Below are 24,629 nucleotides of genomic sequence, written 5' to 3' on the forward strand. Positions count from 1 at the left end.
TTCAATATCGGATCCGCTGTCGTTACTATAAAGAGAAAATCTGTGGGTGCACATCCAGTTATCCAGTGCATCTGCAGGTTTGCGTGCTTCTCTTGCGACAGGCGGACACATGGTGCGTGTGTGCACGGTTTGTGTGTGGGTGCGTGCATGTGTGTGTGTGTGTGTGTGCGTGCGTGCATGTGTGTGTGTGTGTGTGTGTGTGTGATCTGCTGCATTTTGATGCCATGCTGTGCATGCACGGATTCTTCAGGCCTGGATTGAATGCTCCTTTGCCCTTGCCTGCTTTGGTTGAGCTGGCGTGTCCACTTCAATAAAAAGTCCAATGTATGTGGATCTCCGGAGCTCCACTGTACTCTGAACCAGGGAGTAGTAAGGCCGAGTAAAAAAAATTACTAGATGATCGTCCTTTTTTTTGGAAAAATCGGGGAGGGCGGGAGGATTTTATTTTTATTTTTTTACTTTTTACCCTCTCATGCACACAGTGTACACCAGGGAGTCGTCAAATACAGGTATTTGACGACTCCCTGGTGTACACAACAACATCAAGGTTTTTTTTCTCTTTTTTTCTTTTTTTTTCTTTTTTTCTTTTTCTTTCTTCAGCAGATCGATACTGACGTTGTGATATACTAGTAGTATGTGGTCCATATAGTAAAGAAAGTATTAAACAAAGCGTGCACATGTTTCCTGCATCCGCGATCGGTAAAAAACCAACGATTTCGGCAAAAACTCACGATTTAAAAAATAAAATATTTCTTGGGGCGCTGACAAAAACTGGGGCGGACGGGGACGATCATCTAGCTTTTTTTTTTACTTGGCCTAAAATACATAATAATTATTAAATTTTGTATTTTACTACTCCCTGCTCTGAACCTTCTGCCAATGTCATTCAGCTGTTTTACAATGATTATGTAGATATACTACTATAAATAATAATATTTATAATGTATGCAGGCAAAGTACATGAAACCAGGGAGTCGTAAAATACCGGTATTTTACGACTCCCTGCATGAAACCTTTTCATCAGGGGGTCGTAAAATACTTACGACTCCCTGCTTTTCATGTCTTGATACAGGCCAGGGGGTAAGCTGCCATGTCAACAGTAAACACTGTCAATGTTGTCATGACAGTTCACCGCTTTTGCCGGGATTTTCAAAGCATTCAAAACTGCATCAGCTGATCGGTGCAGTGGAGCGTAAAATGCGTATGGACCCTCCACCCGTAAAGGCAACATGCACTTTTGAAAGGCGGCCACATGCCTTGGTTGATTCATGGACTTCGTTTCTGGACTTTTGTTTCTGTTCATCGTTGCCCAAATCATGTATCAGCTGATTGAGCTCATGAGGTCAAAAGTTGTAATTTGTCGTAAATGAGCACCGCGAACAAATTTTCTGGAGGTTCCAAAGTGTGTGAGCTACAAAAAAGAACGGCTTTGTTTAGTTGCCTGGAAGACGTACAGGCAGGATTAGTGTTGTAGTTTTGCTGCATGGTTAGTTTATCGATACTGCATTGGTCAATTCTCTGTATTTTATCAATATGGAGGAGCAATGGTAATATATTATTGATTTGGCAAGTGACGCGGGGACACGCTGAGATGCTGAGAACCCTCTGTCTACACTCGTATCAACATGAAGAGAACCCCGTCAAAACGTCCTCAGTTCCTTGCCACACGTCAAGTGAGTAAAATTTCTCTCTCAGCCATACTTTCATTTGCTTCAAGTCATCATGCATTTGCTGAGAAATCCCAATTATTGAACCACATTCTCAAATTATCACAAAGAGTATCATGCTAGCTTGTCAGTTTGAATTGAATTTTCATTACTTGTACCTGGAAATCGTTGTAGGCGGTCTGTTTGTCTAGCAATAGCAACACAACACATGATAGGCAGAGGAGTGTGATTCTCATTGAGCACTCTTCCACTCACTCTAATACATGTATACAGTGAAGCTGTTCAGAATCGAGTACACTGGATGCTAGTATAACATAACGTGTCTATGGGGTGTAAACTATAAACGGTACTATTTTTGAAGACCTTCATTATACTCCAAGAGTCCATAAACAAGAGTATGCAACTGTGATCTCTTTTCTATGGGCCAGATGCGCGGCGCGCTGCCTTCATTACATCATTCAGCTGCAGTCCGCGCACTGCGGGAAATCAAACACCGCACTCTCCCTCTGGTTTGAAATGAACTTTCCTACGGAACTGGAGTTCATGCGCCAAAATTTCAAGAAATTGTAGGTTTGAGTACATGCTTTCAGAGCGTGATGGAGGCAAATTACATAATAAAGGCAGCGCGCCGCACATCGACCCATAGCCACAGTTGCATACTCTTGTTTATGCACTCTTGATACTACTGATAGCAATCATTTGACCTCAGATATATAGTACCTCATCTATGAAACCTCACTCCTCAACTCCAATAACGGTTACTTTGCTGCGACTCAACTCAGTAATGTTTTTAAGTATTGAATTGAATCGCAGTAAAGAGGCTGTTGTTGGAGTTGAGGAGTGAGGTTTCATAAATGTGTAAGTGGCTGCGTTGGAGTTAGCGGACAATAAGAAAAATATACAGTACCAGAACTCACAGGTCGATCAAAGTCACCACGTTTTGGTTTCCGCCGCAACTGTCCGGAGGAAGTACTCAATAAGCTTCGCTTCATAGAAAAGTGAGTCTTGAAAACATGGCGCTTGGTTTGGTTGGCCTCAGTCTGTGAAGCCTCTACTAGCTACTAGCCTCGCCTGTATCATCCGACCTTTAGCATGTGTAGAGAAAGGGGGCAAAACAATGACACAGGCTCGAGTACAGGGCGGGTCAAGAACCACCTTTCCATCCCCACTAAACCGCCCAGAAACTGAGTACTTGTCCATCACTGGCTAAAGTCATCCTCAGCCGGAATCCAAAAGAATTTTGCTCTCGTTGAGTTTGGTGTGCCTCTATGCAGTGCGTGAAACACTGCTAAGATGTCCTTTAATAGAAGGGCATCTTGGCTGGGTTGCGTGCCAATATGTTGATGGTGTGCTAGTAATGATGTCATAAACATCACTGCATGCAATCTCCAGGGCAGTACTTCTACTGACGAAGAGTGCCACGACTGCCGCCACAGATTAGCACGTCCGGTGCTTCACCCCAGCGCAAGTTACACACCCACCCGGAAAATTGGCTGAATTGCTAGACATTTCTAGACTTATGCATGGAACACTCTTCATGGAAGTCATTTTACCATGTTTATACGTAGTAGATAAACTATTTGTTCAGAAACCAAATCCAATATAAGTGTAATTATTATGCATGCATAGGGTGTCCTGCTAACTGCACCTGTTAGAGGAATAGGCAAGTGTCCTGATTGTGAACTGTGTAACATCTCCGTTGAGAACTCGTGTGGTTGGGGCTGAGAAATCTGTCCTGAATGTGGGAATGTCTACTTGGGGAGGTTCAGCACGTGTATGGAAACTTCAGTATACCATACAAGTACGTCCAAGGCACATCAAAACCAGTACTGTAATAGCAGAAATTTTCGGTGGTGTTTTATTTTCGGTAACTTTGGTGGCGAAATTTTTACCGAAAATAAAACGCACCGAAAATGCCGGTATAGTACTAGTACAATTACCTGGAACGCGGGTTTACCGAAAATTTCCCTCCGCCGAACCGCCGATTTTGGAGAATACCGAAAATTTCTGCTTTTACAGTACTGTATTTTCCAGAGTGTAAGCCACAACCCCCAGTTTTTTTGCCTCGAAATACAGATATCTATCCTATTCATCACCGTTAATTTGATCATCGGAGTATAAGCTGCACCACCCTTTTTTTGGCTGAATTTTGAGTGTTCAAAGTGCGGCTTATACTCCGGAAAATACGGTACTTTTTAACCGAGATTCTCGATGTTTGAGGTAAAAGGATTGGAGCGGGATGTGGAGTGTCTTCAAAAAGTACTTTGTATGCGATGCATAGTAAAAACGTATGTTATATCCAGGGTCCTTTATGCTGACGTTTCTCTGTGTTACGTAGGGTCACTAGACACTGTGCGTGTGTTGGTTAGCAATCCCCAGTGCCCTGGCTCAGGTCGCTTTCTTGCCTTTCTCTTTTGCTGCTGCAGTGGAACCACATTGTCACCTCGTTCCAGGACCACGTACCCATCAAGCCCGTGCGCTATCGCCTGCGTCTCTACTACCATTGCTTCACGGGCGCGCAGGCCGTTGCCTGGCTCAAGCAGTTCTTCAATGAAAGCGGCGGCTATGGCACTGTAACAACCTCCCAGGTACGTGCACAAGCAGGGACTGAAGCAACGATAGCCCGGCATGTCAAACCAAATTTTGTAGTAAAAGTGACGAGCACCGTTGTCACTAGAGTTGTACTCACCAGTGGTTAAAATTAAATAATAAAAAGCTTACAGACCTGTTTAGTTGTTTGATACAGTACCCCAGTCACCGTTTCGTCATCGGTCTGGATGACTTGAGGGCGTCTATCATATCAATTGCACACACCGGTAGTAACTATTTACACCGAGGTAGGTGCAAGTGCAGCCAAGATTCTCCATACCGAAATGGTAGAGCCTGGTCAGATACATCAGCATACACCAATGGACAAGATCGGTTTGTCACAGCTCCAAGTTTCATGCACTGCACAGTCTTCAGGTGACTGATACAGCATGTTGTGCCTAAGTTTATATTTACTCTGTGTTTGTGCTGGGTGTGTGCATTCTAGGTGGAGAAGTTCTGCCAGAAACTGCTCGAAATGGGCATCATTGTGGATGCTGTCCGCGGTCTCAAAGGCAACCGTAAGTTTAGTGAATCTGGTGGCCGCACTTTCTCAGCTGGACCTCAGCCATACTGTCTTACCGAGTCGGTTTTGAAGGGCAGGATATCGCAGAAGAGCTCTCAGCAAAGCATTGGCAGTGCATCATTGAAGCGTAGTGACTCGGTGAAAAGCTCGCACTCCGTGCGCAGCAAGAAGTTGACGTGCAACAACCACATGGTCAATGTACAGTTGACGACATCTCAATCATCGGTGAATAGCCTTGGTGGGCTACCTATGCGACGCTCCTCTTCGCTGCCGTTCGCTGTTGAAAACCGCATCGACGACAAGACCATGGTGTCGGCACCAGTACTGCCAACTCAGCAAGCCCCAGCTCAACACACTACCAGTAACGGATCGGTTTTCCAAGAGGCGCAGCCAACTACTAATGAATCAATGCTCGCATCAGCGCTCCCTCCCCTATGCCGTGCAAGGGCCTTCTCTTCAGCACCCTCCTCAACTGTGGCCCGAGCGTAAGTACCCATAATGACAATCTAGATTGCAAATCTGACATGAAATGTTCTGCTTTTCTGACTTAGTCCCTTTGAAGTACAGTCGTGGCAAGTGAAATCCGACACTTGCCATAGGGGACAGTGCCACAAATGGACATCAATGATGTAATGCACTGTACCAAATGTGTACAATATATAGAGCCGTTTGCATCCCGCACAGGTTGAAAGGTCACAGCGTAGATACACACAGTCATGGTACACATAAAGAGTATTGGTATCTAGTCCCCATTCATTTTTGCGAGCACCTTTGAACCTTGGAGGTGAACCTTGACTGTGACGAGTACGATTACTGTCATGAGACAGATAAAAGTTGTATGTAACACATGTACTACGTATGCAGGGCTAGCTGCACACTGCATGGTGTAGTCCCTAATGCCAAGTGTCGGATTTCACTTGCCATGACCTGATGACTGTAGATATGCCGTGCAGTACACTCTCGCTTATCCGTGCTTCAGGTATCCTGGGCTGAACGTACCTGCACTGTCACGATGCCTGTAAATTTTGAGTCAACTTTACAATATTGGTACTTATTTCAGGTGTAGACTATGTGTCAAGACTTTTCTAGTGTGTGTAATCTGTATCTATAGAGAGCTATCACAATTTGCAGAGTGACAAGATCATTTCTGATCTGCTGTTAGATGCTGTATGTGTGTGTGTGTGTGTGTGTGTGTGTGTCTCTCTCTCTCTCTCTCTCTCTCTCTCTCTCTCTCTCTCTCTCTCTCTCTCTCTCTCTCTCTCTCTCTCTCTCTCTCTCTCTCTCTCCCTCTCTCCCTCTCTCTCTCTTTCTCTCTCTCCCTCTCTCCCTCTCTCTCTCTCTCTCTTTGTTTCTTTTGCTCCTAAAGCTGTGCCTTTTCCCCATGTTTGTGTTGTAGAAGTGTGGTGGCTGTTGGAAGTCTCGATGATGTATTGTCCTTGCTGGGAAATAGCCAAGATGAGGAGAATCTGTCGCCGACTGACGATCAAAGTGTTGGTTGGTTTGATGAGGGTGGCAGGCAGAACAGCATTGAGAGGACAAGGGCGTACATGGCTTTGTCCACACCGCTAATGGTCAGCAGCGTTCCGAACAGTGTGTGGGATCCGTGCTCCGGCAAGAATTGTGATACAATATCAATCCAATCTGGACACGGCAGTATACACTCGTCTCCGTCGTCATTGACATCTTGCAGACAGGATGCCACCGCCCTGAACCCGGCAGAGATATTGACGCGTAGACACACGATTGGCCGAACTCCAGTACGTGCTACCAAGTCCATGCCGCAGACGACGCCCATGCAGAGCAGTGTGGATAGCGGCGATTCGTATCAGTTACGCCGCGAGTCGCCTCTGCAGCGGACAAACAGTATCCACACCGTCAACAGCAACAGCATGCTGTCGGGCCACTCAAGGAGAACGGGCACCACCGATACATTCGCCCGGTGCTCAGATACATGGAAGGAGATTGTGCTCTCTAGGTAAGCTATCAGTATCTAGGCGTGTCAGTCAGCTGCAGTGTGGATTGCTGCAGTGTGGATTGCTGCAGTGTGGATTGCTGCAGTGTGGATTGCTGCAGTGTGGATTGCTGCAGTGTGGATTGCTGCAGTGTAGATTGCTGCAGTGTGGATTGCTGCAGTGTGGATTGCTGCAGTGTGGATTGCTGCAGTGTGGATTGCTGCAGTGTGGATTGCTGCAGTGTGGATTGCTGCAGTGTGGATTGCTGCAGTGTGGATTGCTGCAGTGTGGATGGCTGCAGTGTGGATGGCTGCAGTGTGGATTGCTGCAGTGTGGATTGCTGCAGTGTGGATGGCTGCAGTGTGGATTGCTGCAGTGTGGATTGCTGCAGTGTGGATTGCTGCAGTGTGGATTGCTGCAGTGTGGATTGCTGCAGTGTGGATTGCTGCAGTGTGGATTGCTGCAGTGTGGATTGCTGCAGTGTGGATTGCTGCAGTGTGGATGGCTGCAGTGTGGATTGCTGCAGTGTGGATTGCTGCAGTGTGGATTGCTGCAGTGTGGATTGCTGCAGTGTGGATTGCTGCAGTGTGGATTGCTGCAGTGTGGATTGCTGCAGTGTGGATTGCTGCAGTGTGGATTGCTGCAGTGTGGATTGCTGCAGTGTGGATTGCTGCAGTGTGGATTGCTGCAGTGTGGATTGCTGCAGTGTGGATGGCTGCAGTGTGGATTGCTGCAGTGTGGATTGCTGCAGTGTGGATTGCTGCAGTGTGGATTGCTGCAGTGTGGATTGCTGCAGTGTGGATTGCTGCAGTGTGGATTGCTGCAGTGTGGATTGCTGCAGTGTGGATTGCTGCAGTGTGGATTGCTGCAGTGTGGATTGCTGTAGTGTGGATTGCTGCAGTGTGGATTGCTGCATAAACACTGTCATTGTAGTCTGTGCACGTTGAGTGGTTATCACACTATTGTAAGCCGCCCACTGTTTGCGTCACTACTTTTTTTTGCAATCTCCCAGAACCAGCGAGTTTACGATGGCAAATGTTCACGGAGCCCTGTGGCCACACATATACACCCACTGTTGAAGTTTGATTTCACGGTGGTTAATATTTGCGTTATGCTCTTCTCGCAAAATAGCTTTAAAAATTTTAAAATATATGTGTGTGTGTGCCGTGTGCTGTGCTGTGCTGTGCCAATGAACTGACAGGTTGTTACAGTGTGTCGAGATACCCACACTGGAGGCGATCATCCACTGCGTCCTGGTCGACGGCAATCACATCGCCGCCAACTGCGGCTTCCCCGCCGATAGCCCGACCAGCGAGTTTGTGCCGCTGTCACAGGCGCTGGAAAAGCGCCGTCGCAGCTGGCCGTCTCGCGTGTACCCGCACGTCGTGCCGCCGCTGTTTGACTGCGAGTGGAGCGGCGTGCACGCCATGTGTCCCCGGTCTACCGGCGGAGGTGAGGCGGCGGTGGCTTGCATGTACACTGTATACATAGGTTTCTCTCACGTAGTGCGTGTACAGTAAAACCGGTGACTAACGACCACCCCTTGGGGCCAGAGAAAGCGGTCTTTAGTGGCAGGTGGTCCTTAGGTAAAGGTTTGTACCGCACAACCACATATGAATGTGAGACCGTCCGTGCCTGGCAAACTGGTCTGTAGTACAGGTGAAATCCTGATAATTCGAACCTCAAAATGCCAGGAAAAAACTTCTAATTATCCGGACATTCTAATTATCCAAACATGAACCCACAACACAATATGTATGTCAAAACGCTCTCATGGTCACGCAGAGTTGCGCTATGGTCCTTAGACACAAATTTTACGGACATTGAACTGATCGGCACAGCCTGCTCGTGCAAACTGAACTGACCAGTACAGTGTACAGTGAACTTCGAATTACACTTTGCTAACTTCGAATTATCAGCACAAATCCCACACATTTTCTATGTAAGTGGAATCTGTGGGACTTCTAATTAACCGGACATGTCCAGTTCGAGGTTCGAATTATCAGATATTTTTATGTGGGAATCGTATTGATAGAAATCGGTCCTGGAAAAACTTCTAAAATAAGCGGTATGTTCGAATTAAGCCATGTTCGAATTATCAGGATTCCACCTGTACCAGGCTGGTCGCTAGTCAGAAAAGTCCAAGGACAGGTACATGTATATGAAATTCAGCCAGGTTTTACAAAATTAGGACAGATATGCCATGACAAAATGTATTGAGCTGATCAAAACCCACATTTTTTCGACTTTTTGGATGAATGGACTGTAGAGTTGTCTACTTATCCAGTCACCTTACCAGCACCAGGATTTGAACATCTCCAAGAAGAATAGAGAGTTTGAGCTAGCAAGAAGCTGAGTCACCTCTACCGGATACCCTGCTACCAACTGTTTTTGCAAAGAGCACGTATCAATCAAACAACACCATTTGCTTCTCGAACTGTCTTCTCGTTATTCCTGCAACAAACCGACTGCCTGTTCATCCTCTGGCTTCATCCACCACCAGGTGTTTACTCTTGTCAACAGAAGTTGCGCCTCTCACCTTCTTTGTTGTTCACTTTCTGACGATGTAACACCAAAAATTATGAATTGGGGTTCAAGGCCATTGACCCTATCACAAATCCGGCCCGGCATATGCTGCTGTGGCATACCACTGCGTTACCGTTCCCCTCCTTTTTCTCTGACTCGTTTTGTGTGTTTTCTGTGTGTACATGTGTGTGCATGTGTGTGTGCGTGCGTGTGCAGTAAACATCAGCTACACTCCTCTGATTTGCTCCGCAATGGATCGCCTCGCCCACTGTTAGTTCTGCCGTATCTGTACTTCATAGCTTGTTGTGTCTTGGGAAAGGATGTGGCGTGTCGAGCAATGCGAGGCCAGTGTGTTGCCAGTCTGGCCATTGCTACATGCTGCTGTGTGTGTGCTTGCTTGTTAGATCTGCTACACCTCCATCGTCCCGGTCTTTCCGGATTTCCACTTAGAGCAATAGAAAGAGTAGGATATACGTCACACACATCCGTCACCGGGTGTGTGTGGGGGGGGGGGGGGGGCACATGAGTTACAGTAGTTCACTGCACACATTATGGGACCATGCTACCTGTGTGTGCTTGGGATTTTCTGGGGCATTGTCTGTGCTGCGCAGCGAAATGCAGCGCAACTGTAGCGAATTGCCACCACCAACATGTACAGTATTATATTGAGCCTGCATGAGTATGCAGATGAGTGAGCTCATGTCCAGTGAATATTAACGCAACATGTGCAACGCGTGTGGCATGTTGGCCTGCATACGCAGCTACATGCGTTCATGTTCACTCTGAGCGCACCTTCATCTCTCTAATGGCAACGCTGTACTGAGTCAGCACCTGCCTCCTTTCCCTTTCCATGTGTAGGGCCGCAGAAGGGACACCCGACGTGTTGCGACTTCTGGCTTGAGCGAGGTATCGAAGACATCATCCCCACCATTGCACAGCATTTCAGAAGAGTTGTGGATTGTCCAGTAATCCCAAGCGCATTCTACCCGCTCTTTGCTGCCGTTTACCGTGAGTTGCTGCTGACCGGACACACAGACATGTGTTACAGCGTGATGAAAGTAGCGCGGGTGCTGAACGTGCATACATTTCTTTTTAGGAGAACTGATACTGATGGTGTAGCAGTGCTGATGCTGATGGCGTAACTAGGTATGGGCAAGAGTGCATAAATCTCACAGAGTGTGCAGGTCCGAATAATAACATACGTATTGTCGCGACTTTTTCAGATTTACGTTAACTAACCTGATCGTGCAAGTTCATCTTGAATGCATGCATGAAACTGATTACGTCGCGAAACATGACTACTTACCATGTGAAGTTCAGTATCAATTTTCGTCTGATGATCAATTCAGTTCGTGAAACTCAGAGTTACGAAACAGCAACTGCTTGTTCTTCTGTCTGTGAAACATGACTTATTCTGAAAACGAGTCTTGCCAGCTACCCACTGACAGTTGCCCACTCTGGGGGATTGTGTACTTCTTACAGACTGATGTGGATGTGGGTGGCCGTAACAGCTCCTGTGTGTGGATGTGTGTGTGTGTGCGTGTGTGTGTGTGTGCATATGCGTGTGCGTGTGTGCATGTCATGCCTATGCAGCTCTCTTGGTGAGGAAGAAACACACGCGTGCCATCGAGGCATTGCAGCATTGCTTACTGCTGCTACCGCCAGAGCGTCGTGTTCTGCTCGAGCGCATCCTCTGCTTCTTATCCTCCTGCCACGCCAACCAGCAACTTGTCCTTGACCCGGCTTCGGAGAATATTGATGTTGTAAGTCTCACCACCGCAATAATATACACGACTGTCTAGTGTTGTAGTGTGGGACGCTTCTTTTTGCTGTACTGTAATTTAAAAATATATGGCTGCATGTTGTGTGAAACTGCGTCTTAGAAATCCACTGTGCTTGGTCTCTCACCCTTGTCCAAGTACCTTTGTCATTTGTCACCATCATCTCGATCCGTTTTTATGATTTGTTCCCTGTGTACATGTACATCTACTGTACAATGTCATGCCCTTCAGCTCGCTCAGTGCAATTGCAGCTGAACAGCAAAACATATATTTATTTTTTTCCGGTCATGATCGCTACCGTATCGCGGCGGATTCATGGTGGAAATGTGCCCGCAGTTTGTATTTGTATCAGTCCTCCCTTTTCTCTTCGACACGCTTACAGTGTAATAGGCTAAAAGAGGACCGGGTGCGAGATCTGAATGTGTGAGACTTTGCCTGCTCAACAATCAACAGGTACAGTCCATTCATCGGAAACTGGCCCGCTGGCTTTTGAAAGTCGGATTTCGCTAGCTATAGTGATGGCCAGTGTTGCAACTATCGGCCTCCACATACTGGTATCACATCACCTTGGCAAGTCAGCAAGACGTGCTGTGGTTTTTCTTTAGTGCGCTTCAAAGACAAAGTACACATGTGCAAGGACTGTCTCAAAAAAAAAACAGCCCGAAAATAAAGCCCTTGGCCAGATTGAGTGATGTAGTCTGAGTACAATAAATATTTCCTTTGCTGCAAGACCAGTGTCTTCTGAACTATAGTATTACTAACAGTAATCGTTCATCTGAACTCTTCTTTTGTTGTTTCAGCTATTGGACGCTCTGGTTCCATGCCTGCTACAGCTGAGATGTGATACTCCCTTGGCAATAGAGGCCAAGGACGTTGTTGGTTTCATGTCAATGCAAGTAGCTGACGTCTTCAAGGTATGCTAAGTCTCTTTTTTCCTGTTCCTGCTTTGTTTTGCATGTTCATGTCCCATTGTGAGAAGGATTTGTGATCCTTTTTTCCTGACGGTGACCTTGGCATTTGCTGCTACCACTGTGGAGTGTGGATGCACCATCACTCTTCTGTCTAGCCTAAAGTTAATGTCAAGGCAGTGCCTGTTAAAACTGTTGGTGTGGGACATGAATTATGCATAACATGCAACATTTTTCAATTTGGTCCGTTCCTTTAATTTTAATCCTTGGCTCTCCATCCGAGTCTTCGGTGCCTCTCTGTTTGCACATGCATGTGACGTTCCTGAAGCAAGCCGTCTGGAGATGGGGAAACCCACCTGTGTGGTTGTACAGCAGGCCCGGCGGAACCGGTCCGGTTGGTCAGGTCATGGTCGGACCAACTTTTTGACCGCCAACTTATGTTAACAGGCTGCTGAGGAGGTCATGTGTCTGTCCACCATCCATACCATACACAAACTGTATGAAAGGCTAGGGTATGGCCGGACCAATCAAAAACTGCTTCCGCCGGTCCTGTACAGTAATGGACAGCATTGCTCTTGCTGAGATGTTTCCATTTGATCAGTAGTATGTAATAGTATAAATTGTGTGTAATCTCGGTCCTGCAAGTGGAGATGTTGTTCTGTGCTCTACCCCTTGTAGGTGCCCAAAGGAATTGTAGAGGAGCTGCAGTGTCATTCTTCACCTGCTGATGTAAGCTATATTGCCATAGTCAGTGTGTGTGTGTGTGCGTGCGTGTGTGTGTGTGTGTGTGTGTGTGTGTGTGTGTATGTGTGTGTGCATATGTGTGTGCATATGTGTCTGTGTGTGTGCATATGTGTCCGTGTGTTGGTACGTGTGTTGGTACGTGTGTTCAGTATCTTTAGTACTGTTTACATGTGAAATATCTTCCTACAAAATGTTCACCGCACACTATATTCTTCTTCTCACCTCTTGCGACTATTTGTTGATGTTTGTGCACTCAGTTCGACACATCCAGTGAAGACAGTTGCAGCAGGGTGGGTGATGTAGATGTAACGTCCCAGACGACCAACATATCGGAGTTGTCGCTGCTGCAGCTGTTGGACATCCTGATAGCTGGTGTGAACATGACGGAGCGAGAGCAGAAGAGGCGCCTCAGAGAGGTGAGTGTTGCTGGGTTCGGCACTGCCACTGTAGAATTGAGAAACTTTCGCGGCGTACAAATTTTGTGCTTTCAAGAATAACACAGGTTAACGATAAGAAAATTTCGTAGTTATCTCTTGAGCTGGATCATGCTCTAAACAATCAATGCACAGAGCTAGAAGTTTGAATAAAATGTGCGAGTGGGTGATGGTCGCGATAATAGCGAAATTTAATCTCCCACGCAAGTTTCCCACTTTACACTATGCAGCTTTTGGATGTGAGTGGGAGGGAATGTGCATCTTCAAACTTCTTGCCTGTCGTAAGTAGTTTGTACTGCATTAGGAAGGAATGAAATTCTTTCCCCAGTCATAGCAGACGGCACTGTGTCCCGGTCCGTGCGTGTAGTCCAACGCATACGTGTACATGTACGTGTAGAGGCTTGTGGTGAACCGGTCCTGTTGTTGGTCTCATGTAGCCAGGCTGGGGGAACCGGTCCTGTTGTTGGTCTCATGTAGCCAGGCTGGGGGAACCGGTCCTGTTGTTGGTCTCGTGTAGCCAGGCTGGGGGCAATCGTTATATATGCGCCTCGTCAGAATAATGGCTTTTTCCAGTAGTGCATTGTACTTCAGTACACTGGGCACCGTGCTTGGATCATACATTACATGACCGAATGTCAGCCGCATGTGTACCATTAGCCTTATTCATACCACCAAGAGTACATACCCCCAAGAGTGTGCAATTGCCTGCACAATCTCCATGCAGTGCTGCGACGGCAGAACTTCACATCACGTGACATAGTTCAAAAGATTACGCTGGCAACAGTGCTGTAAATTGACCACAAGAGAGTTGACCCCAAAGCAGGGGTGCGTGCAACCCTGTATCTTTCATGCACAGGGTGCAAGTAATTTGTACGGGTTCATGGCGTGATGTGAAGTTCTGCCGTCGCAGACTCCTTAGCTGGAGTTGCACACTCTTGGGGGCTACGTACTCTTGATACCACTCAGTGCCACTACCAATATGTCGACCATATTTCATCTCCTGCAACAGTCCTGCTCTATTTGGAATAACATTCTCCAAGTATGTGCGTGGTCAATTCAAACCTCTCTGGCATGCTTCCTACTCGCCTGCAGACAGCTCCTTCATCCACATTGTATTTCTATTTCTCCTGCTGCGTACCACTCACTCTGCATGCACGGTGTGTGTGTGTGTCTGTGTCTGTGTGTGTTGTCTACAGTTCCGGCGTGTCTATCCAAATCTCTATCTCAAACGCTTTCCGGCAGCCGATAGTGCCGCGCCACGGGCTTTAAATCTGAAGCGTTCCTCTCAGCCGCTGAACAAGCGGCGACGGCCATCATTTGCCGCAGCCACGCTACAGAGAGTTGGCGTGCGCCTGCACAAGTCCTTCAAAACGGCATCGGCGTTTCCGAGGCCTCGTTGAGACAGGGATTTTACCAATGACTCCTGATCGAGTGTATCCTTTCTGAGGCGTGCGCCTTGCTGCCATGTGCTAAGTAGAACGTTCAGATTGTTCTATTGTACGACTTCAGTTTGTTCCGTGCCGTTGTCAATGCAGCAGGTATCGGCTGCTGTCGCTAACCAAACATAAAAATTAATATTGAATACAAAACCCTAAATATGAAACATGCATGGACGCACAGGCGTACACACACACGTGTGCGCGCGTGCACGCGCTCACACACACACACATACATGCATGCACGAGCACACACACGCACATGCACATGCACACACACATGCAGCGGTCTTTGAACAGCGTACCGTCATTCTGTTGAGACCATTGACCCGCCTGCGCCTGAGCACCCCTCACTGTGCAGTACGTGAGCTGATGATATAAAGCTCTTCGCCGCCTGCAAGAGTATTATGTACTCTTGCCGCCTGTTATCAGGTTTGTCAATCTTGCTGATCACCTTCTCACTGCATGTAGGTCTGTCTCCACATTGTTGAGATTATCGCACATGGGCCAGCTAGAGTAATCGCAGATGCCACCCTTTTTTTATTATTCTCCAGTGTGCATGTAACTGACGATTGTACCGGACTACGACTATGAAACATACTTTTGCACTCATGGTACATTATTTAGATTTATACAGCAACGCTCTTTTTTAAAAGCTTCTTTTTCTCTCTCTCTCTCTCTCTCGCTCTCTCTCTCTCTCTCTCTCTCTCTCTCGGTCGTCTTACTGTTTGTACACTGGGTTAAAGCTGGCTTGGCCAGTTCTACGGTTTTTCTGTTTCTGTGCGTGTATATGTGTAATTTTGTGTCTTCTGCACTCCTTGAGTGTTGTTTTCTTGTTGTTTTTTCACTGGCGCCATGAGCAGTGCGTTGCAACTGAGAGATGAGCACGTTGTAAGAAAAAGTGTTATTTATTTATTTTTGCTGAGGCCATGGGCAGTGAGTTGTGACTAAGCAGGTCTTAAAAGCTTTTTTTATTTCGCTGATGCTGTGAGCAGCAGCATAGCAAGTGCAACCGAGCACGTAATTTATATGCAGGCATTGTTTTCTGCAAGTTGTTCGGATGGGCAACTCGATGTTATCCACATTGTAGTTCGTTTCACCCAGTTTTCTTTCTCTCTGTTCTTTTTAAAAAGTAGTTTTGCCCCGTCCTCCTTTCCCTGTATACCTTCTTTTTTGTTACCGTTTTGGTGGTTCTTTTTTAAAGTGATAAAGTTGACCTTTTCCTTTTGTTATTTTTCCCTACTTTTCTGTGTACAAAATCTTCAAAATACATGTCTTGAGGCCTGTTCTCATCAGTGTTAGTGTCCGGTTCTGAGACTTGTTCATTCTTCCACAATTACTATCACCCCGTGACTCATCAAGGACTGAGAGGTGTTTGTTGCGCGCAGGGAATTGTCAAACATACTGTATAGCAGGAGATTTTCGGACGGAAATATTTTCGGACAAAGCCGAATTTCGACCTTTCGTACGGATTATATTTTCGCACAGTGCTAACTATGCTGCATGCTAAATACACGTGTTCGCAAGCAGTATGCATGCTATAATGTACATAATTTCACATGAACAAATTTTAGTACGGAATTAGTTTTAGTACAAAAGAGGCCGTGTACGAAATCGTACGAAAATTTCCTGCTATACAGTATAGTAAAAAGGACTAGTACAAACCAGGAAACGTTTGCGTGGGTTTATTTCGCGATTTGTGAGCACACACCATTTTGCACCGGGAAATGCGAATGTTCGCGATTGGGGTCAATTATTTCATTAGCACCAGGGAATCGTAAAATACCGGTATTTTACGACTCCCTGATTAGCACAATCATGTCCAGTCATTTGCCAGTTTTGACAGAATTATTTCTAATTAAAGTCTTTAAAACTAACAAAATCTGTGATTCCATGTCCATATAGCGAAAATCTCAAACACTTTCCGCTGTTTACAGTACAAGTACCTGGTTGTGAGTGTGAGGGACGATCAGTAGTCAGTGTCACGGTACATGTACTGTGTATACCACGGTATGTACCGGTATGCGCATGCTGTGACCCTGTTTCAACCCACAACTTCATGTAAAGCTGAGCAAACAATGGAAGCCGTGTTCAGCTGTACAGCACCAAAAGCACCGAAACTCGGAACTGTACTCGTACACAGTACAATGCTCAAGAAGTCTGCAACATGGATGTGGCTTTGGGAATTTGAGGCATCCTTTATGAGGCATGCTTCTTCAACAGAGGATGCAATGCCCCCCTTGCACCCTGTATGTCATAAATTACAAACTCACTACAGTGCAAACAAAGCTAGGGGCTGGCTGCGTGTGATTCAATCGCAGGAAGTATGTATCCAATCGTCAACGAGACCTCAATGAGTGGTACAGGAAATGAAAATGTTTGAAGGAGAAGGCAAAAACAGGAAATAGAATTAAACACAACTGTAGCAGTGTGAAAAGAAAAGAAAAGAGATTTTGTAAATGTGAAAACAAAAAAATCAGAATGACAAGTTTCTAGTCCTATGTTGTCGTGTCGATTGTCACTGAAGCGGTACGTATTATTAAATAGTTTTGGTTATCTAAGTCGTAGGTATGCGTAATTCAGCTAACTGTACGAACAATGTACAGCAAACACTACCTAATGGAAGAGAAGACGATAGGATTTGACAAGGCACCAAGTTACCGTAGCTTGATGCAGTCCGTCGCCTTGGAGAGTTGCACACGCAGGGACATAACTTACCAACAGGAGAGCGATTTCACAAACCGTTATCTTCCTCCACGATAAAAACCAGACACGTCATGAAGGATGACGTGCAAGGAGAGTGGCTACTCAATTGCAGCAGGGCTACCATCATTGCGATCATGCCATTGTGGAACCGGCCACGGTCGGTTCTGTCGATGTCGCCATACTAGGGCCCGATGACTGCTTCTTCGCAACGGGTGCTTTCTTGATGCCATCAGTCAGCATTCGCACCACAGTTGTGTGTGCATAAGCCATGTGCTCGGCAAGTGTCTCGCTGCATCCACATGCCTCGATGAGATGGAACGGAAATGTGCGGAAGTGCCGCTCTTCGTCGATGTACGTGACCGCTTGCATGCGTGGACACAGGATGATCTTATTATGGTCCTTGAAGAAGTTGATCTGGTTGGGAGACAGGAGAGAGAGAAAGAGCCAGAGAGGAGACAACAGCGTTACGAGACACACCTTGCCTTAGAAGAACTACAAGGCTGTATAAATGTTGCAGGCCCATTGGACAAATCACACTGCATAATATGATATGCGAAGAACAGCTAAGAGAACTCCCATTGCCATTACAAATGAACTGCAGCACCTTTATTGTTTTGCTCGAAATCAGTCTCCGACTGTAGATAGACCAGTAAAGTGTTTAGGAGGTCATGTAAACATTCCATTAGAACAGCTAGACTATAGCCCAGTGTTGCCTATTATTCATTGTCCAGGGGCAGGGCACCAATAAGCTTAGTAGTAGTAGTATTTATTATTTGACTAGGGGAGTCCCAACAGGCATGGCCTTGTTACAGGGAACCCTAGGTGAATCTTTGTGAGGTGAGCAAAAGTACCAGCAGATTGTTACTGTAGGTGTCTGCGGCACTGCATGTACATGTATTGTTACTGTAGGTGTCTGCGGCACTGCATGTACATGTAGGGCAAGCTGTACTACACACAGCCCCTGGTCTACACCATGTACACTGCATATACCGTAAAGTACCGCCAGAGCGCCCCATCATCTCGTCCTTTCGTGGCCGCCTTGTGGAGGTGGATTCCTGTCTGTAGGTCATACGACACGGACCTTGTACAAACATTGCACATTGTGCAGTCAATCCGTACCCAGTTTACCTTCGAGCTCCACATAAAAGCATACCAAGTGTGACCTTAGTACACAAAGGTTCTCAAATCGTACAAACTTAGTAGCATTCTGCCATACGATTTTCTTCCTTGGCTGTAAAATCAAGGTGGGGCGCTCTCGCGAGACGGGGCGCTCTGGCGGTACTTTACGGTACAGGTAGGGTCAGGAGTACTACACAGAGCCCCTGGTCTACAGCATGTACACTGCATATACAGGTAGGGTCAGGAGTACTACACAGAGACACTGCACTGATCTACAGCATGTACACTGTACTACACTAAAAACACTGGTCTACACCATGCATACTGTAAAGTTATGTAGTGGATACTCTTTCAATGCACTGATCAATGTCAGACTTGTGTGGGAATAGCTCATAGTTCACAGAGACTGGCCCTGACTCTTCAACAGGGGCTGGTAATCACAGGGCGGCAGGAGTTCAAGCAAGTACGGTACATGTCAGCCATACAGTAGCATGCATACCGTAAGCTAGTCTGTAGATTACCTGCAGGATGCCGTTGCTTAGCTGCAGAACGATGGCGTTCTTTGTCCGGAACCACGTTTGAAGCATAGGAAGGCGTCCGTTTTCATACCGATCCGGAGCCCTGGAGCCACCCGCCTGCATGGCAAGAGTTCGAGAAGGTCAGCAGATAGCAGAACACAGCACTGCTGTCACAAACACCAAACTAATAACCATGAGCAAGCTCACACGTATGCATGCATGCATGCATACATACAGACATACATACACATGTACATGCATTGAGAGTCTCCATCTGCGGGCAGCAATGTTCCATCTATGCAGATTACAACACTAAGTCAGATTTGTGAATCCAGCACCCTCCCCAAACCAGCAGAATACCTGTCGCCTAACTGGCGAGAGCTGTGAAACGTCAGTTACAGCGCAGCAATACAAACTTGTGTCCTACGGCCGAGGCTAAGTCACAAGTAAGTGACTGGGATAGGATCAGCAGGATCTACGATAACAGTACTTCGTATCCAATGGACAATTGTTTTCTTATGTCCAGGGTTCTTTATTGAAGTCACACCACACTTCTGCAGAATCTCAGATTGAGCACATCCTCACCACCACCTCCACCGTCGTAGCCACTGAGCTGTAGTTACACAGCAATAGCTGCGCAGCATCTGTTTTACTCACCCGGAGAAGATGTTGTGTCATGTAGCTGCGGAAGTACTTGAGTAGGGTCATCTTTTTCTGTAGCGAACTTGGGTAGTCTTCAGCCGTGAAGAAAGCTTCCGCCTTCTTGCCTTCCAGGTACTGCACATTTCTACATGTCACCAACACAGACGAGAGGGCAGCACAACAAGGGAATTACGCGCCGGGACAAGTAACACATAACAAACTAGAGACGTACAGCGAGAGAGAGAGAGAGAGAGAGAGAGAGAGAGAGAGAGAGAGAGACAGAGAGAGAGAGAGAGACAGAGAGAGAGAGAGAGACAGAGAGAGACAGAGAGCAGGATAGAGAGAGAGAGAGAGAGAGAGAGAGAGAGAGAGAGACAGAGAGCAGGATAGAGAGAGAGAGAGAGAGAGAGAGAGAGATAGATAGAGAGAGAGAGAGAGAGAGAGAGAGAGGGAGAGAGCACACAGAAGATGGGAATCTTCGCAGCTCAATTGCACAACTTACATACTATCTGCAGCCATCATCATCCGAGAACCATCATTGAAGAGAACGCCTGAACTACCATCACACAGCGAGTAACCGAAGCCGTACTTGTCACTGTAGTCTACCCACTTGCCTATCCAATAGACTGGGTTAGCGGCGGGGTCTTCAGCGTCATCTACACACATACATACACACGCACGTGCGCACACACACAGACACACACATGAACATTCAGCCAATAGCGAAGAATCGAGGAGGAAACCGACCATGCTTGGTAGAACATTGTCTGTCATTAGAGTTACTTTGTAAGGTTTCCAACATGGCCATCTCCTGCTAGTGGTATAGCATGTAGTGGGAAAGTCTTAGACAAAACGGTTTGCGCATCAGGATAAACTCTTGTGTAGCTTACTGCAGCAGATGGTTGGGAATAGTGACAGGCCAGTTACCACCGGCAGATGTGTTGCTAGAGCGACATGAAAGAAATAGCTTCAAATGTGCACGCACCCCAAAGTAAGTACTTTTGATCCTTCAATGCCGGTGACATAGGACTTTCAAGTGCCATTGCAAGGAGATTAATTGTAGTGCTCCCAAACACCATTGCAAAGAGAGCAGTCATAGCGCTTCCAAACGCCATCGCAAGGATTAGGCAATGAGCTACATACCATGAAATCGAATGGGCTTGGTGCCGGGCTTGGTTGCAATCACCTTCTCCAGCTGAGCGGAGAGTTCATTTAGATGGTCCATAGGGGATGGCTCTGTGAGTAGCGCAATGCAAACCAGACAAACACTAAGGTAAAGCATATCAGATATACCGTATTTCCCCGAATATCAGTCACACCGTTTTACACAAAAATTCAAGGGTGAGAAAGGGGGTGCGACTTACAATCGAGCATGACTTACTACTGAAGTGATCATATCGAAACAATATTGCTGAAACCTGAAAATGGGGGTGCGATTTATAATTGAGTGCGACCTATAATCGGGGAAATACGGTAGTCATTTGCCGAAAGCACATGCACGTACATACACACACGCGCACACACAGCGCAGCAAGCCAGGCGAGAATGTTCCGGTGCCATGTCTCTAAACTCAGCCGCAAATCCAAAAAGACCAGCCTGCCTTTGCAGGGCGTTGATCGTATGGCATCCAGTACATGTAGTGATGTATGCATTACAAGAGTCCCCTAGTGTGTGTAGCCTAGAGTTCAACTTGCCAGACCCGTTCATTGTAAGACACGTATGCAAATGTTACTCAGGAGCGAGTCGGCAAACCTACCAGCAGCAATGTCATCAAGCGGTGGCTCAGCCGTTGCTGCGGAAGCAGGCGTCGGGATAGCCTTGGTGGCAACCGTGCCTTGACGCGTGGGGACCGATGTGTTCCGTTCGGCCAGTGGGTGTCGCGATGATGCCGCACCGGAGTGAACTGCAAGAGAGAACGAAACAAGAAGCAACGATTAGCGATACACCGACACAACGTTTTGTACAGATAAACAAGGAGGACTGTAGAGAGAGAGGGAGTGCATACGTGTGCAGGCAATTGCACACTTGTGGGGGCAATGTACTCTTGGCATCACCAATAACTATGATGTCACAAGTGAGAATACAAGGGAAGAATGTGTCAAAGCATATCTACAACAGTGACTGGTTTTGATTGTCTAAAATCTGCGACTAGCCGCACAACAGTGCCACATAGTGTAGAGGCATACCGGTATCGACCCGGTAGACGTACCCGTACTGCTGGATGCACTGGTGAACCGCGGTGCAATCGACAGCACCGTCACTGGTAGTCGCTTGGGACATGTGCCGGTGGTGAAGAATGGGTCGCTCAGGATCTCAACTGGCTTCGGCCGATGGCTGGGATCTGGGTGTAACAGGCGCACGATGAGTGCCTGCGCTTCTTCGCTGATCTGTCGCGGCGGAACGTGGAAGTCGTTCTTGCGAATGCGACTGAAGACCTCGCGCAGCGTGGTGCCGACGAAGGGTGGATTGCCGATCAGCAGAGTGTACCTGTGAGAAAACCGATGAAAGGCATTGCTTTGACCGTGTACTTGCAAAGACAATTTGGATGGTGTTATCACAAAGCACACTGGCACACAGCCAATAAGGACACGGACAAGAAACATTGGGCTCCAGGTATGCCTGCAGGTCACTGACAACAACAGTATCTGCTCTGTTTATATTCAACATTCATGATGGAAAGATGGAACTGGCACTATAAAATCATCAACAAATCAACACCCAACTGGTGTCAGCTACCTGCTAGCACAGTAGCAGCTGCTCTTGTGTGTGTGTGTGTGAGTGGGCATAAAGCGGCAACAGCACTGCTTACATAATACATCCCAGTGACCAGACGTCCACCTCAAAGCTGTGCCCCTTCTTTGTAATGATCTCGGGAGCGGTGTAGTTAGGCGTTCCGCACACCGTCCTGGAAGAACACAGTAATTACAGTCATCATGGTCATCAGCAGCCACTCACAATACATGTATGTTTCTATCAGGAAACTGGGAGCAGTACACAGTAAAAAGCTCCACTGGATTCAGCGACCACTTGCGCTGTGCGGCCAGCGGCTGGCTTTTCGTGCACCAAACACAATGTCTGACCCGCATGCATTGACCATATGTACATGTACAGTCATATACAAAAGACTGCAACCGTGTCCAAAGTGACAGGTTGCAGTCCAAAATTGTCAGATCCCTGTCGAAAGTGGCAGGCTGCCACCCCCAAAGCAGCAGGCCCCATACATGTATGGAACCCTGTTTAAAAGACCACCTGCCAGCAGCATAGACAGCTTTTGCTTGCCAATGTAGCTCAAGTCTCCTCAGTCCTATGCCATAAACCACACAAGGCAAGCACTACCATAATCATGCATGCCAATGTGGCCACCGTTATTCACACACTTGTGTGTACGCATGCATCCACAGATATACACCGTTCCAAGCAAACTTACTTCTTCTTTTCACCATCGTAGTCGAGGACAGTTGCCAGTCCAAAGTCACCCATCTTGATTTCCAGGTCCTCGTTCAGAAACAGGTTTCCCAGCTTCACATCGCGGTGGATGATTTTCTGCTCGTGCAGATACACGAGGGCGGAGATGATCTGCTTCATAAAGTACCTGGTCTCAGGCTCTGTCAGTGTTTTCCGACGCTTGTGGAGCTCCTTCATGGACTGGACAACAAGAATCAGGGGAGAGAGAGAGAGAGAGAGAGGGATTGGGTTAGAAATGCAATGCTCGGAGACGCCAATACCGTGTATTTTGAGTTTATCATAAATGGTGGTGTTCAGTGCTGTAGCTGGCACCTGAGCTAACTTCCTAAGGCATGGAACCCAATGTGCTCTTTAAGGACCCTCAAGGGTACTAAGTATATCCGAGGCAGTCTCTGACTTGCTTACAGACTGGTCTAACTTGCATCCAGTAGCAGCTCGGCACGAACATGATCAGACCCAGATAGGACATGGGGTGGTTTAACGCTTGAGTTCATTTGCCAAAACTTGTATCATGGGACACAGTGCATGGCATTGCAGGAAAGCACTGGCTCTCTACAGCAGCTGCAAAGATTTGAACAATACTCACCTTGCTGCGGCACAACTCCAGAATGATATAGACATTGTTTGAGTCCTCGAAGCAGTCAACAAAGTCAACTATGTGCTGATGCTTGACGGATCGATGCACTTTGATTTCCATGGTCAGCTGAACACACACACACACACACACACACCGAGAGAAAAGAAAAAGAATTCAATTAAACCGCATGCTTGCACTCACTGTACACCTACCACACAACGTGTACCTGAGTTATATCCCCATGGCATTCCAGTCTTGCAATTGCACACGCATGCAGAGACACACACGCATAGACACATCTGCACACATACATACGCGTGCGCGCATGTACACACATACATACGCGTGCGCGCATGTACACACAATCCTCTCTGTTATGTGCATGTATTCAGATCAGTAGGGAAGTGAATGTGAGTAAGTCAGTAAGATCACTACATGGATTGGTTTTAGGCTCGTCTCTACTTCAAACAAGAAGCTTGATCCTGGATACAGTACGTTGAGACTTGCACAGCACAACACTACTACAGTACTCTGCTCACACAATCATGCGTGTGTGGACAGAAATCTCCACACGCAGCTCTGCACACTGTGCAGGCAGACAGAGTGACTCTTCCATCTTCAAATCGTACCTTGTCGCGATGATGTTGCTTGGTCAGTGAGGTTTTATCAACGATCTTGCCAGCGTACACCTGGTTGGTCTCCTGATCTGTCAGCTCATAACACTTGGCGAAGCCTCCCTATGGCCAGAACCCCAAGAGGATTTAAAAAGTCGAGTTATTTCTCAATACATGTACTCAATTTAAAATTGAACACCAAAATTAGGATTGCTCACCCTCCCTAGAAAGCGACCCTGGCGATACTTGCGCTTGGTCCGGGAGTCGACAATGATCGTGCCTTCTGGCTGTGAGGTAGCCATCTTGAAATAAAGTAAGTGAAAGCACCAGTTTTCGTTGAGGATGAAGACAGAAGATTTGAGCAAGGAAAGGATGCTTGATGTAGACTGCAGTGAAACTCAACTCAACACGACGTCAGGTCTGCACTG

The 24,629-nt window shown here is 46.9% G+C and overlaps 2 protein-coding genes across 3 annotated transcripts; one reads left to right on the forward strand and one right to left on the reverse strand.

Moving 5' to 3' along the window:
* Positions 1-1,221: 1,221 nt before the first annotated feature.
* On the forward strand, positions 1,222-15,921 carry LOC135815262 (DEP domain-containing protein 1B-like). Of its 2 annotated transcripts, none has more exons than XM_065328537.1 (12): positions 1,222-1,673; positions 4,094-4,255; positions 4,702-5,264; positions 6,146-6,754; positions 7,933-8,183; positions 9,474-9,527; positions 10,116-10,265; positions 10,851-11,020; positions 11,839-11,952; positions 12,625-12,675; positions 12,948-13,106; positions 14,321-15,921. In XM_065328537.1, the coding sequence occupies exons 1-12, from the start codon at positions 1,626-1,628 to the stop codon at positions 14,522-14,524; spliced, it is 2,535 nt and encodes an 844-aa protein (XP_065184609.1). In that variant the 5' UTR covers positions 1,222-1,625; the 3' UTR covers positions 14,525-15,921. The 2 variants fall into 2 exon arrangements, with proteins under 2 accessions (XP_065184609.1, XP_065184610.1); XM_065328538.1 differs by having other exon boundaries at positions 6,176-6,754.
* Positions 15,922-16,850: 929 nt separating this feature from the next.
* LOC135815263 (serine/threonine-protein kinase PLK1-like) lies at positions 16,851-24,619 on the reverse strand. Its single transcript, XM_065328539.1, has 12 exons — positions 24,420-24,619; positions 24,217-24,324; positions 23,597-23,713; positions 22,973-23,190; positions 22,355-22,450; positions 21,755-22,032; positions 21,302-21,448; positions 20,689-20,781; positions 20,048-20,201; positions 19,561-19,690; positions 18,907-19,020; positions 16,851-17,680 (listed from the first exon to the last, which is right to left on the reverse strand). The coding sequence occupies exons 1-12, from the start codon at positions 24,501-24,503 to the stop codon at positions 17,399-17,401; spliced, it is 1,821 nt and encodes a 606-aa protein (XP_065184611.1). The 5' UTR covers positions 24,504-24,619; the 3' UTR covers positions 16,851-17,398.
* Positions 24,620-24,629: the final 10 nt, after the last annotated feature.

Source organism: Sycon ciliatum, chromosome 4, assembly GCF_964019385.1.
Source record: "Sycon ciliatum chromosome 4, ocSycCili1.1, whole genome shotgun sequence".
NCBI classification, from domain to species: Eukaryota; Metazoa; Porifera; class Calcarea; order Leucosolenida; family Sycettidae; genus Sycon; species Sycon ciliatum.